The 15279-nt window shown below is 48.1% G+C and overlaps 1 protein-coding gene across 5 annotated transcripts in view; it reads right to left on the reverse strand.

Annotated features, from left to right (window-relative positions):
* ZUP1 (zinc finger containing ubiquitin peptidase 1) overlaps nt 1-15279 on the reverse strand; it is a 211880-nt gene that overhangs the window by 124006 nt on the left and 72595 nt on the right. For 3 of the 5 annotated variants that reach the window (XM_063917196.1, XM_063917193.1, XM_063917194.1), the window contains exons 2-3: nt 13837-14549; nt 5876-5986 (exon numbers count right to left, since the gene is read on the reverse strand). In XM_063917196.1, coding sequence (XP_063773266.1) covers nt 5876-5986; nt 13837-14512 — 787 coding nt within the window. In that variant the 5' untranslated portion in view covers nt 14513-14549. The remainder of the gene's footprint in view (nt 1-5875; nt 5987-13836; nt 14550-15279) is intronic. The other 2 variants (XM_063917197.1, XM_063917198.1) reach the window with 1 other exon arrangement.

The raw sequence follows: 15279 nt of genomic DNA on the forward strand, positions 1-15279 counted from the left end.
GAATGAACACTGCCGTCAGTGCTAACACATGATTCTCTGCCCATCTGAGAATCCTTGTGGCTTCTGCCATCGCCATCCTGCTTCTCGTGCCGCCCTGTCTGTTTACATGGGCGACCGCCGTGATGTTGTCTGACTGGATCAGTACCGGCTGGTTTTGAAGCAGGGGTCTTGCCTGGCTTAGGGCATTGTAAATGGCCCTTAGCTCCAGGATATTTATGTGAAGAGAAATCTCCTGATTTGACCACAGTCCTTGGAAATTTCTTCCCTTTGTGACTGCTCCCCAGCCCCGAAGGCTGGCATCCGTGGTCACCAGGACCCAGTCCTGTATTCCGAATCTGCGGCCCTCTAGTAGATGAGCCCTCTGCAGCCACCACAGCAGCGACACCCTGGTTCTGGCCGATAGGGTTATCCGCTGTTGCATCTGGAGATGGGACCCGGACCATTTGTCCAACAGGTCCCACTGGAACGTCCTTGCGTGGAACCTTCCGAATGGAATTGCTTCGTACGAAGCTACCATTTTTCCCAGGACTCGAGTGCATTGATGTACCGACACTTTTCCTGGTTTTAGGATGTCTCTGACCAGAGATGACAATTCCTCTGCTTTTTCCAGTGGAAAAAACACTCTTTTCTGGTCTGTGTCCAGAATCATTCCCAGGAACAGAAGACGTGTCGTCGGGACCAGCTGTGACTTTGGAATGTTTAGAATCCAGCCGTGCTGTTGTAGCACTTCCTGAGAAAGTGCCACCCCCACTATCAACTGTTCTTTGGACCTCGCCTTTATCAGGAGATCGTCCAAGTACGGGATAATTAAAACTCCCTTCTTGCGAAGGAGTATCATCATTTCGGCCATTACCTTGGTAAAGACCCTCGGTGCCGTGGATAACCCGAACGGCAGCGTCTGGAACTGATAGTGACAGTCCTGTACCACAAATCTGAGGTACTCCTGGTGCGGAGGGTAAATGGGGACATGCAAGTACGCATCCTTGATGTCCAGGGATACCATGTAATCCCCCTCCTCCAGGCTCGCAATAATCGCCCTGAGCGATTCCATCTTGAACTTGAACCTTTTGATATAAGTGTTCAAGGCTTTTAAATTTAAGATGGGTCTCACCGAACCGTCCGGTTTCGGTACCACAAACATTGTGGAGTAGTAACCCTTTCCTTGCTGAAGGAGGGGTACCTTGACGATCACTTTCTGTGAATACAGTTTTTGAATAGCCACCAACACTGCCTCCCTGGCAGAGGGAGTTGCCGGCAAGGCAGATTTTAGGAAACGGCGGGGGGGAGACGTCTCGAATTCCAGCCTGTACCCCTGAGATACTACTTGAAGGACCCAGGGATCCACTTGTGAGAGAGAGCCCACTGTGTGCTGAAAAACCTGAGACGTGCCCCCCACCGTTCCCGATTCCGCCTGAGCAGCCCCAGCGTCATGCTGTGGACTTACCGGACGCAGGGGAGGACTTCTGCTCCTGGTAACTAGCTGTGTGCTGCAGCTTTTCCCCCCTTCCTCTGCCCCTCGGCAGAAAGGATGAGCCTCTAGCCCGCTTATTTTTCTGGGGCCGAAAGGACTGTACCTGATAATACGGTGCTTTCTTTTGCAGTGGGGTAGCCTGTGGCAAAAAAGTCGATTTCCCAGCAGTAGCTGTGGAAACGAGGTCTGAAAGACCTTCCCCAAAAAGTTCCGCCCCTTTATAGGGTAAAACTTCCATGTGCCGCTTGGAGTCGGCATCACCTGACCATTGCCTAGTCCATAACCCCCGTCTGGCGGCAATGGACATAGCGCTTATTTTTGATGCCAGCCGGCAAATATCCCTCTGTGCATCACGCATGTATAAGACCGCGTCTTTTATATGGTCAATCGTTAGCAAAATATTGTCCCTATCCATGGTATCAATGTTTTCCGACAGGGAGTCTGACCACGCAGCAGCAGCACTGCACATCCAAGCTGATGCAATAGCGGGTCTCAATATAAAGCCAGTGTGTGTGTATATAGCTTTTAGGGTACTTTCCAGCTTTCTATCAGCAGGTTCTTTTAGGGCAGCCGTATCCGGAGACTGTAGTGCCACCTTCTTTGATAAGCGTGTCAATGCTTTATCTACCCTAGGGGGTGTTTCCCAGCGTGACCTATCCTCTGGCGGGAAAGGGTACGCAGCCATTAACCGTTTAGAAATGATCAATTTCTTATCTGGGGAAGTCCACGCTTCCTCACACACCTCATTTAATTCGTCAGATGCAGGAAAAACTACTGGTAGTTTTTTCTCACCAAACATAATACCCTTTTTTGTGGTACCTGGGGTATCATCAGAAATGTGTAAAACATTTTTCATAGCCTCAATCATATAACGGGTGGATCTATTGGAGGGTACACTCGTCTCATCATCGTCGACACTGGAGTCGGTATCCGTGTCGACATCTGTATCTGTCATCTGAGGTAGCGGGCGTTTTATAGCTCCTGATGACATTTGAGACGCTTGGACAGGCACAAGCTGAGTAGCCGGCTGTCCTATGTCGTCAAACCTTTTATGTAAGGAGCTGACACTGTCACGTAATTCCTTCCATAAGTCCATCCACACTGGTGTCGACCCCGCAGGGGGTGACATCACATTCACAGGCATTTGCTCCGCCTCCACATCATTATCCTCATCATACATGTCGACACAGCAGTACCGACACACAGCAGACACACAGGGAATGCTCTTACAGAGGACAGGACCCCACAAAGCCCTTTGGGGAGACAGAGGGAGAGTATGCCAGCACACACCAGGGCGCTATATAACACAGGGATATCACTATACAGAGTGTTTTCCCCTATAGCTGCCTATAATATATATATACTGCGCCTAAATTGTGCCCCCCCTCTCTTTTTTACCCTTTCTGTAGTGCAGGACTGCAGGGGAGAGCCAGGGAGCTTCCTTCCAGCGAAGCTGTGAGGGAATAATGGCGCCAGTGTGCTGAGGGAGTTGGCTCCGCCCCTTTTTCGGTGGGCTTTCTCCCGCTATTTTATCGTTTCTGGCAGGGGTTAATATACACCTATATAGCCTCTGGGGCTATATATGGTGTTAGTTTTGCCAGCCAAGGTGTTATTATTGCTGCTCAGGGCGCCCCCCCCCAGCGCCCTGCACCCATCAGTGACCGCAGTGTGTGGTGTGCATGAGGAGCAATGGCGCACAGCTGCAGTGCTGTGCGCTACCTTGGAGAAGACAGAAGTCTTCAGCCGCCGATTTTCCGGACCACCTTCTTGTTTCTGGCTCTGTAAGGGGGACGGCGGCGCGGCTCCGGGAACGGACGACGAGGTCGGGTCCTGTGTTCGATCCCTCTGGAGCTAAATGGTGTCCAGTAGCCTAAGAAGCCCAAGCTACCACCACTTAGGTAGGTTCGCTTCTTCTCCCCTTAGTCCCTCGTTGCAGTGAGCCTGTTGCCAGCAGGTCTCACTGAAAATAAAAAACCTAAACTATACTTTCTGCTAGGAGCTCAGGAGAGCCCCTAGTGTGCATCCAGCTCAGCCGGGCACAGAAATCTAACTGAGGCTTGGAGGAGGGTCATAGGGGGAGGAGCCAGTGCACACCAGATAGTCCTAAATCTTTCTTAGATGTGCCCAGTCTCCTGCGGAGCCGTCTATTCCCCATGGTCCTTACGGAGTCCCCAGCATCCACTAGGACGTCAGAGAAAGTTGATAAGCACAAGAGGAAATAAACAGAGAGAAAGGTGCAAAAAAATAGAGCCCTGAGAACAGTTAACAGCTAGTGAGAGATATACTGTATTATCTCTGAAAAGTATACTCCCTCCCCTGACCTCTCCTCCTCTCTTCTCAGTCATGTTTTCAGTTGTCTTTCTTCTATTCTCTCCTCCAGCAAAGGGGACAAAACCAAGAATGAAGTGGGTCAAAGAGTGATTGGAAGAAAAGAAAAGTAGTCAGATGGCTGTACCATTTTGCTTAAAAAAGGAGATTTACGGTAGACTTACCATGGTTAAATCTCTTTCTGCGAGGTACACTAGATTCCACAGGGAATAAATCAGGGTGTAGAGTTGGATCTTGATCCGAGGCATCAACAGACTAAAGCTTTGACTGTTCCCAGGATGCACTGCACTGCCTCCTCTAACACCCCGCCTCCGGGCACTGGAGCTCAGTTTCGTTAACCAGTCCAATGCATTAGCAGGTAAGAGAGACGGCAGATGTTAGTCACATAGAACCACATTCTCACGACAGGAGAAGGGACTAGCGGCTAATGCCATACAAATTTAAAGAAGCTAAGTGCGTCAGGGTGGGCGCCCTTTGGAATCCAGTGTACCTCGCAGAAAGATATTTAACCATGGTAAGTCTACCATAAATCTCCTTTTCTGCAGCGGGGTACACTGGGATTCCACAGGGAATACATTGGGGATGTCCTAAAGCATATTGAGAGTAGACAGCAACAGATTCCAAATGCAAATGTCACACCTGGAATCTACTCCAGACCTTTTACCTGCTTAATTGATGATGAAATAACGAGGGAATAGCCCACTCCTGTCCATGAAATAGCTTTTGAGTCTACTGTCCTATTACTTTTGGTCCCTTAAAAAGTGGGAGGCACATACAGAAACTGTTGTAATTCCTACACCGTTCACCTGATTTGGATGTAAATACCCTCAAACTAAAGCGGAAAGTCTGTAGTTAAAGCATGTCTTGTTTGTTTCATTTCAAATCCATTGTGGTGGTGTATAGAGCCCAAAATATGAGAATTGTGTTGATGTCCCAATATTTATGGATCTGACTGTAGGCCGGAAGGACCCATTTGGCCCCAGGGGGAAGGCCCGCACCGTCATGCAGCAGGCTTGTCTTGTTTGGAAGCAGGCTGACGGGCGGCCCAGGATTGTTTAGAGTTGGGCTTAGTGGCTCCTGAATATAGTGGGAGGCTGTGGTAATACGAGACAGATATTGTCTGGCAGTGTCAGAAGTATCCTGAGGCAGCTCATCCTCAATTGCCTGAACCCATGCTTCAATTCCTTTTGTGGCCCAGGAGGCTGCTATAGTGGGTCTATGTACAGCACCGGTAAGAGAGTAAATAGACTTCAGGCATTCCTCCACACGCTTATCCGTTGGTTCCTTCAGTGAGGTGACAGTGGTGACAGGCAGAGTAGATGACACCACAAGACGGGCGACATGAGAGTCCACCGGCAGTGGAGTTTCCCACTTGTTACTCAACTCCACAGGGATAGGATAACGAGCAAGCATCCACCTGGGGGACCCTCTTACCATCCTTCCTGATGTGCAGCCATGCGATCCTGGAGAGTGTCAGCGATGGTGTGCCTGAAGACTGGTGCGCCTCCGCTGCAAGTACCCGGGAACCCGGCCGCGGGAGTATGCAGCGCTGCTGGGGAGGTGATGGAGCCACAGCACAGGATGTCAGAATGACAAACAGTGCTGCAGCCCTTGAAGTATTCTTAAAAAGCTCTTTTCAGGGATGCCTAGCGCAGCCCCACCTGTTAGTGACCTGCTCTGCAGGCACCAACATACAAATTGATCTCCAGTGCCCGGAGGCGGGGTTATAGAGGAGGCGGTGCAGTGCATCCTGGGAACAGTCAAAGTATTAGCCTGTTGGTGCCTTGGATCAAGATCCAACTCTACACCGCGATGTATTCCCTGTGGAATCCCATTGTACCCCGCTGCAGAAAGTTTTATTTACTGTGCAATTTCTACATATTAGTCATGTGGGTGAGGGCTAAGAGTGGCTCAGTTCCCATTACACGGGGTTTTAGTACCTACAGCTTGGGTGCTGGAAGAGGAACAGCAGTTTTAAGTTTTCATTAAGCTGGTAGCTGATAGGTTGATAGGGAAGATGAGGAAACAGTGCAATTCATATACCCACATGCAGAAAATGAAACTAGTAAAATTAACCTTCGTCACAGTAGCTTTCCTCCAAATGCAAATTTACATGTTCTTGTAAGAGATGTTCATTGGCGCAAAGCATTGAGCAAATAGGGCATTCATACTCTTGACTGGTATTTCCTGGTAGAAACAAAAAGTAGAACGTTAAACAAAAAAACAAAAAAATACAACAACGCATATGCATCCAACGCTTCTTTCTTGTCAGCCATAGCTGGTAGAATAAAAAGAAAACCCATATAAACAATATCACTACTCCCATATAACACACTTACAAAACTGTTTTGTTTTAGCCCAGTCACCTAATTGTGAATCATTCCCCAATGAAATTATCAACACATTAAATAATGAAATTATTAATTATTAAATAATGAAATTACTTAACACAGAGGTTCCCAAACTGTGTGCCGTGGCTCCCTGGGGTGCCTCGGGATACTTGCAGGGGTGCCCTGGGTTGGTGGTTCAGGACCAATTCAAATTATTCATGGTCAATATAATAGGCAAAACCAGTGCTGGTGGCTGCCAGTCATAAAATATGAGGCCAAACAGAAGCAAATCGTGTCCCTCACCACACAACTGACCCTAAGGATGACATATAAACGCGATCTACTTAATGTAATATTTCTTTCTAAATTTCTCAATAAGACATTTTTGGCCTAGGGGTGCCGTGAAAAAAATTCGGATATTCTAGGGCGCCGTGATTCAAAAAAGTTTGGAAACCACTAACTTAACACATACTGGTAAGAGTTTTACTGTTATTACTCTATACATTTAGCTTGAGCCCTCATTTTGGATAAATTAGTTTGATTATATCCAATTAACATGATCGTTTCAGGAACAACTCTGTCCACGGGGTTTAAGGGTAAGTACTTTTTCAGAAAAACATCTTTAGCGACTTTTGAGCTGCTTTCCAGCATGGCCTTTCTATCATAGAGGAGAGATGCTATAAAGTTAACACCATGAAATCGCCACAAAGAAAACGCTGCGATGTCGTTCATCCAAAAGCTGCGTGGATGTGCATAATAACCACAGCATCTCTTCTCCATGCCAGGCATAACACAGCAGAAAGACACTGAGACCTTTTTCACATCGCAAAAATAACCCGGTATCGACATGGCATATTGCTGGGTCGATACGGGTCACTGTGCAATGTGAAAGGGCCCATGGAGAATTCCCGGGTCGCATGAAAGGTAATTCAACCCGGGTAATAAGAAGGGGTTATTCCTGGGTTGAATACCGGGGTCAGTGGCAGTGTGAAGCGACCCAAGACTCGTTCACTACATAGGGAGAGGCGGCGCGGAGATGAGCTCATCTCCCAGTGCAACCTCCGCCTCGCCCCCGCTGCTATGGCAACCCGACCCGGCATTTTGCCGAGTCGGGAAGCCTGCCGTTAGGGTCCAATGCTGGATCCCACCCGGGAGGAATCAGTTTCCAATTCCCGGGTGGGATCTGGCATTGAAGATGTGAAAGGGGTAACATAACAAAAAACCCTGGATACTTGGGCTGGTCAAACAGAGACAACACTATGAGACATATTTTACTGGATCTCTGTACTCCTTGACTACACATACAGTATTTGCAGGGAGTTGTCGATCTCCTGTGACCATACAACAGAATAATTCACAGCAGTGAAATTCTAAAGCCAGTGTTATGTAGGTCTTACAACAGGGATGGGGAACCTTCGGCCCTCCAGCTGTTGTTGAACTACACTTCCCACCATGCCCTGTAACAGTTTTAGTATGGCCAAATAGCAAAACTGTCGCAAGGCATGCGGGTATGTGTAGTTCAACAACAGCTGGAGGGCCAAAGGTTCCACCTGTCTTACAAGATGGACAATAAAAATATACAAAATAAAAACAAACCTTTTTAAGAGTAAGAAAAAATAAGAATTTACTTACCGATAATTCTATTTCTCGTAGTCCGTAGTGGATGCTGGGGACTCCGTAAGGACCATGGGGGAATAGCGGCTCCGCAGGAGACAGGGCACAAAAGTAAAAGCTTTAGGATCAGGTGGTGTGCACTGGCTCCTCCCCCTATGACCCTCCTCCAAGCCTCAGTTAGGATACTGTGCCCGGACGAGCGTACACAATAAGGAAGGATTTTGAATCCCGGGTAAGACTCATACCAGCCACACCAATCACACTGTACAACCTGTGATCTGAACCCAGTTAACAGCATGATAACAGCGGAGCCTCTGAAAAGATGGCTCACAACAATAATAACCCGATTTTTGTAACAATAACTATGTACAAGTATTGCAGACAATCCGCACTTGGGATGGGCGCCCAGCATCCACTACGGACTACGAGAAATAGAATTATCGGTAAGTAAATTCTTATTTTCTCTGACGTCCTAAGTGGATGCTGGGGACTCCGTAAGGACCATGGGGATTATACCAAAGCTCCCAAACGGGCGGGAGAGTGCGGATGACTCTGCAGCACCGAATGAGAGAACTCCAGGTCCTCCTCAGCCAGGGTATAAAATTTGTAGAATTTTGCAAACGTGTTTGCCCCTGACCAAGTAACAGCTCGGCAAAGTTGTAAAGCCGAGACCCCTCGGGCAGCCGCCCAAGATGAGCCCACCTTCCTTGTGGAATGGGCATTTACATATTTTGGCTGTGGCAGGCCTGCCACAGAATGTGCAAGCTGAATTGTACTACACATCCAACTAGCAATCGTCTGCTTAGAAGCAAGAGCACCCCGTTTGTTGGGTGCATACAGGATAACAGCAAGTCAGTTTTCCTGACTCCAGCCGTCCTGGAAACATATATTTTCAGGGCCCTGACAACATCTAGCAACTTGGAGTCCTCCAAGTCCCTAGTAGCCGCAGGTACCACAATAAGCTGGTTCAGGTGAAACGCTGACACCACCTTAGGGAGAAACTGGGGACGAGTCCGCAGCTCTGCCCTGTCCGAATGGACAATCAGATATGGGCTTTTGTGAGACAAAGCCGCCAATTCTGACACTCGCCTGGCCGAGGCCAGGGCCAACAGCATGGTCACTTTCCATGTGAGATATTTCAAATCCACAGATTTGAGCGGTTTAAACCAATGTGATTTGAGGAATCCCAGAACTACGTTGAGATCCCACAGTGCCACTGGAGGCACAAAAGGGGGTTGTATATGCAGTACTCCCTTGACAAACTTCTGGACTTCAGGAACTGAAGCCAATTCTTTCTGGAAGAAAATCGACAGGGCCGAAATTTGAACCTTAATGGACCCCAATTTGAGGCCCATAGACAGTCCTGTTTGCAGGAAATGCAGGAATCGACCGAGTTGAAATTCCTCCGTGGGGGCCTTCCTGGCCTCACACCATGCAACATATTTTCGCCAAATGCGGTGATAATGTTGTGCGGTCACCTCCTTCCTGGCTCTGACCAGGGTAGGGATGACCTCTTCCGGAATGCCTTTTTCCCTTAGGATCCGGCGTTCAACCGCCATGCCGTCAAACGCAGCCGCGGTAAGTCTTGGAACAGACATGATCCTTGCTGAAGCAAGTCCCTTCTTAGTATCTCTTGAAGTTCCGGGTACCAAGTCCTTCTTGGCCAATCCGGAGCCACGAGTATAGTTCTTACTCCTCTCCGTCTTATAATTCTCAGTACCTTGGGTATGAGAGGCAGAGGAGGGAACACATACACCGACTGGTACACCCACGGTGTTACCAGAGCGTCCCAGCTATTGCCTGAGGGTCTCTTGACCTGGCGCAATACCTGTCCAGTTTTTTGTTCAGACGGGACGCCATCATGTCCACCTTTGGTCTTTCCCAACGGTTCACAATCATGTGGAAGACTTCCAGATGAAGTCCCCACTCTCCCGGGTGGAGGTCGTGCCTGCTGAGGAAGTCTGCTTCCCAGTTGTCCACTCCCGGAATGAACACCGCTGACAGTGTTATCACATGATTTTTCGCCCAGCGAAGAATCCTTGCTGCCATTGCCCTCCTGCTTCTTGTGCCGCCCTGTCTGTTTACGTGGGCGACTGCCGTGATGTTGTCCGACTGGATCAGCACCAGTTGACTTTGAAGCAGAGGTCTTCCTAGGCTCAGAGCATTGTAACTTGCCCTTAGCTCCAGTATATTTATGTGGAGAGAAGTCTCCAGACTTGACCACACTCCTTGGAAATTTCTTCCCTGTGTGACTGCTCCCCAGCCTCTCAGGCTGGCATCCGTGGTCACCAGGACCCAGTCCTGAATGCCGAATCTGCTGCCCTCTAGTAGATGAGCACTCTGCAGCCACCACAGAAGAGACACCCTTGTCCTTGGAGACAGGATTATCCGCTGATGCATCTGAAGATGCGATCCGGACCATTCGTCCAGCAGATCCCACTGAAAAATTCTTGCGTGAAATCTGCCGAATGGAATCGCTTCGTAAGAAGCCACCATTTTTCCCAGGACTCTTGTGCATTGATGCACTGACACTTGGCCTGGTTCTAGGAGGTTCCTAACTAGCTCGGATAACTCCCTGGCTTTCTCCTCCGGGAGAAACACCTTTTTCTGGACTGTGTCCAGAATCATCCGTAGGAACAGCAGACGTGTCGTCGGAATCAGCTGCGATTTTGGAATATTTAGAATCCATCCGTGCTGTCGTAGAACTACTTGAAATAGTGCTACTCCGACCTCCAACTGTTCTCTGGACCTTGCCCTTATCAGGAGATCGTCCAAGTAAGGGATAATTAAGACGCCTTTTCTTTGAAGAAGAATCATCATTTCGGCCATTACCTTGGTAAAGACCCGGGGTGCCGTGGACAATCCAAACGGCAGCGTTTGAAACTGATAGTGACAGTTCTGTACCACGAACCTGAGGTACCCTTGGTGAGAAGGGCAATTTGGGACATGGAGGTAAGCATCCTTGATGTCCAGGGACACCATATAGTCCCCTTCTTCCTGGTTCGCTATCACTGCTCTGAGTGACTCCATCTTGATTTGAACCTTTGTATGTAAGTGTTCAAAGATTTCAGATTTAGAATAGATCTCACCGAGCCGTCTGGCTTCAGTACCACAAATAGTGTGGAATAATACCCCTTTCCTTGTTGTAGGAGGGGTACTTTGATTATCACCTGCTGGGAATACAGCTTGTGAATTGTTTCCAATACTGCCTCCCTGTCGGAGGGAGACGTTGGTAAAGCAGACTTCAGGAACCTGCGAGGGGGAGACGTCTCGAATCTCCAATCTGTACCCCTGGGATACTACTTGTAGGATCCAGGGGTCCACTTGCGAGTGAGCCCACTGCGCGCTGAAACTCTTGAGACGACCCCCCACCGCACCTGAGTCCGCTTGTACGGCCCCAGCGTCATGCTGAGGACTTGGCAGAAGCGGTGGAGGGCTTCTGTTCCTGGAAAGGGGCTGCCTGCTGCAGTCTTCTTCCCTTTCCTCTACCCCTGGGCAGATATGACTGGCCTTTTGCCCGCTTGCCCTTATGGGGACGAAAGGACTGAGGATGAAAGACGGTGTCTTTTTCTTTATACGGCAATACTTCCATGTGCCGTTTGGAATCTGCATCACCTGACCACTGTCGTGTCCATAAACATCTTCTGGCAGACATGGACATCGCACTTACTCTTGATGCCAGAGTGCAAATATCCCTCTGTGCATCTCTCATATATAGTAATGCATCCTTTAAATGCTCTATAGTCAATAAAATACTGTCCCTGTCAAGGGTATCAATATTTTCAGTCAGGGAATCCGACCAAGCCACCCCAGCGCTGCACATCCAGGCTGAGGCGATCGCTGGTCGCAGTATAACACCAGTATGTGTGTATATACTTTTTTGGATATTTTCCAGCCTCCTATTAGCTGGCTCCTTGAGGGCGGCCGTATCTGGAGACGGTAACGCCACTTGTTTTGATAAGCGTGTGAGCGCCTTATCCACCCTAGGGGGTGTTTCCCAACGCGCCCTAACTTCTGGCGGAAAAGGGTATAACGCCAATAATTTTCTATCGGGGGAAACCCACGCATCATCACACACTTCATTTAATTTATCTGATTCAGGAAAAACTACAGGTAGTTTTTTCACACCCCACATAATACCCTTTTTTGTGGTACTTGTAGTATCAGAAATATGTAACACCTCCTTCATTGCCCTTAACATGTAACGTGTGGCCCTAATGGAAAATACGTTTGTTTCTTCACCGTCGACACTGGAGTCAGTGTCTGTGTCGACCGACTGAGGTAATGGGCGTTTTAAAGCCCCTGACGGTGTTTGAGACGCCTGGACAGGTACTAATTGGTTTGCCGGCCGTCTCATGTCGTCAACCGACCTTGCAGCGTGTTGACATTATCACGTAATTCCCTAAATAAGCCATCCATTCCGGTGTCGACTCCCTAGAGAGTGACATCACCATTACAGGCAATTGCTCCGCCTCCTCACCAACATCGTCCTCATACATGTCGACACACACGTACCGACACACAGCACACACACAGGGAATGCTCTGATAGAGGACAGGACCCCACTAGCCCTTTGGGGAGACAGAGGGAGAGTTTGCCAGCACACACCAAAACGCTATAATTTTACAGGGACAACCTTATATAAGTGTTTTCCCTTATAGCATCTTAATATGTAATAATATCGCCACAAAAATGCCCCCCCTCTCTGTTTTAACCCTGTTTCTGTAGTGCAGTGCAGGGGAGAGCCTGGGAGCCTTCCCACCAGCAGTTCTGTGAGGGAAAATGGCGCTGTGTGCTGAGGAGAATAGGCCCCGCCCCCTTTTCGGCGGGCTTCTTCTCCCGTTTTTCTGACAACCTGGCAGGGGTTAAATACATCCATATAGCCCCAGAGGCTATATGTGATGTATATTTAGCCAGCATAGGTACTTTCATTGCTGCCCAGGGCGCCCCCCCCAGCGCCCTGCACCCTCAGTGACCGTTGGTGTGAAGTGTGCTGAGAGCAATGGCGCACAGCTGCAGTGCTGTGCGCTACCTTAAGAAGACTGGGAAGTCTTCAGCCGCCGATTTCTGGACCTCTTCTCTCTTCAGCATCTGCAAGGGGGTCGGCGGCGCGGCTCCGGTGACCCATCCAGGCTGTACCTGTGATCGTCCCTCTGGAGCTAGTGTCCAGTAGCCTAAGAAGCCAATCCATCCTGCACGCAGGTGAGTTCACTTCTTCTCCCCTAAGTCCCTCGTTGCAGTGAGCCTGTTGCCAGCAGGACTCACTGAAAATAAAAAACCTAATAAAACTTTTACTCTAAGCAGCTCTTTAGGAGAGCCACCTAGATTGCACCCTTCTCGGCCGGGCACAAAAACCTAACTGAGGCTTGGAGGAGGGTCATAGGGGGAGGAGCCAGTGCACACCACCTGATCCTAAAGCTTTTACTTTTGTGCCCTGTCTCCTGCGGAGCCGCTATTCCCCCATGGTCCTTACGGAGTCCCCAGCATCCACTTAGGACGTCAGAGAAATAAAAAAAAACTTCTAATGCCACATGAGCCAGATTAAACCTACTATGTTAAGTGCTAGTCTACTGCTAAATTATCCTAATGCAGCAGGAGGCATGTTGTGTTAACAGATGCCTCCTGCCGGCTTCTGTGATCTGCTGCTGGATCTGAAGACGCAGCATAAGATCATTTGTGTAAAAATCGGTCACCTAATTAACCCTCAGGTTACATAGGATAGCCGGGCTGTCTGGGGCGTAAATCAGCTTTGGACGCAGACATGGACTTCGGCACTCCCAGAAAACAGGGGTAACATGCCGTTATTTTGGGGTAAGTTGCCTTACGCCACCCTGTCCCCACCCTCAAATAGTCACAGCATGATTCACAATCTGTGGCTAGGAGGCTCTGTGCGCAATCTCTGTGTCCCAGATCGGCACATGCACAATACAAATCCTGCACATGCGCCGATCACTAAACATCTCAGTTGTACGATAACCATTGCATTTGTGCTACATCTCTGAGGCCCAAAGTGCGTAACATAAAACTAAAATGACATTCTATGAAAAAAGGACTCACTAAAGAACCTAACAAGATAATCATATAAACACTAGCCTTTGGAAGGTGAGTCTAAGAGATCCTCATGTTCAGTCCTTACATGGAACTCAATTTCTTCAATGGAACTTTTGACATCAAGGCAAAAAGGGCACCCTAGAACAGTGTCACCACTGCTGGTGGCGTTTGGTGTAGACACAATTGATTGGGAGTGGCATTGATTCAATAACTCTTGGTCAAAAATAGTACTCCTCAAAGCAGATTCATTTGTTGTCAGAGGTGAGCAAGAAGCATCTGCTTTACAAGTTAAACCGGAACTACTGGGAGCATTACTCGTGACATCTTCTGCTTTCAGACTGCTCTGTATTTTGTTGTTATCTAGTCCAATGTTGAGAGGCAATCTGATTTCATTAGGATACAGTTTCATATGGTTTCCTGGGTAAGACTTTTCAGTTACTGTATTGTTTGAGCTGCTGAAGAAAGAAGTTGGTGGCTTATTCATTTCTTCAGGATGTTCTTCATCACTACTCCAGGCCTCTAGTGTGTCTGCATGAGCTGACTGAATGTGATGGTGGAGTTCATCGTAAGCGAGTCCAGCAATGGTGCAAAAGGGACAGTAATTGTCTTGTTCCATGTGTGTCAAAAGCAAATGGCTCTTCATATCATCTTCAGAAAGAACTTCCTGTGTACATATATCACAAACCAACATGTTGGATGTCACGCTTCTGGAGAACATTAATTATTAATATTCATAGATACATGCACCTTTAAAGCTGTCAAAAAGAAGCGAGAACAAAGGTTAACAAATACAAAAAAAACGTGCATGGACAGGTTACTAATACAGTAATTTAAAAAATAAATTTTTTTTTGTTTGGTCTCAGTTATGTCAGGCATGTTTACATTTTGTTCTTGAGAACAATTTATGCGGCTAAACAGAATAGCCTCCAAGTGTAGGAATTTTGTACGAGTCTGCCCGTTTTTTTTAAACCAGGTTGGTATTGCCTTGTAAATGATTGCTGCTTTAAAAAAAACAGCCAGACAATTCCCACTCCTCCGGAACTCGGAGGCTATTACAATTAGCCGCTGAACTTAACTATATGGGGGGGTAATTCAAACAGGCTGCAGTAAAAACTGCTGGGGCTATTCAATGAGCCTGAAGGCTGCAGTTACCATTGGTTGCCTTTTCGAGCCTGAGCAGGATAGAAAATCAGTGTTAAATGGCCTATCTGCAGGTGCTGCAATCATGTTAACCCATAGGTCTAGGACAGGCATTCCCAACCACGGTCCTCAAGGCACACTAAGGAGCGATATAACTGAGCGAATTTGACTATATAGTCAAAATCGCTCAGAAAGTTAGTGCATATCTCTCCATGTGTACACAGCCAGCGATAGCGATGCGCATCCCCGCCAGGTCACTATCGCTGCTAAAAATAGACCGTGCAGGCAAGTCAATTTTGGCTATGTCGATGGAAAAGAAAAAGCATCCCCTTGCTTGAATGAGTT

This window comes from Pseudophryne corroboree, chromosome 4 (genome assembly GCF_028390025.1).
Source record: "Pseudophryne corroboree isolate aPseCor3 chromosome 4, aPseCor3.hap2, whole genome shotgun sequence".
Lineage (NCBI taxonomy): Eukaryota > Metazoa > Chordata > Amphibia > Anura > Myobatrachidae > Pseudophryne > Pseudophryne corroboree.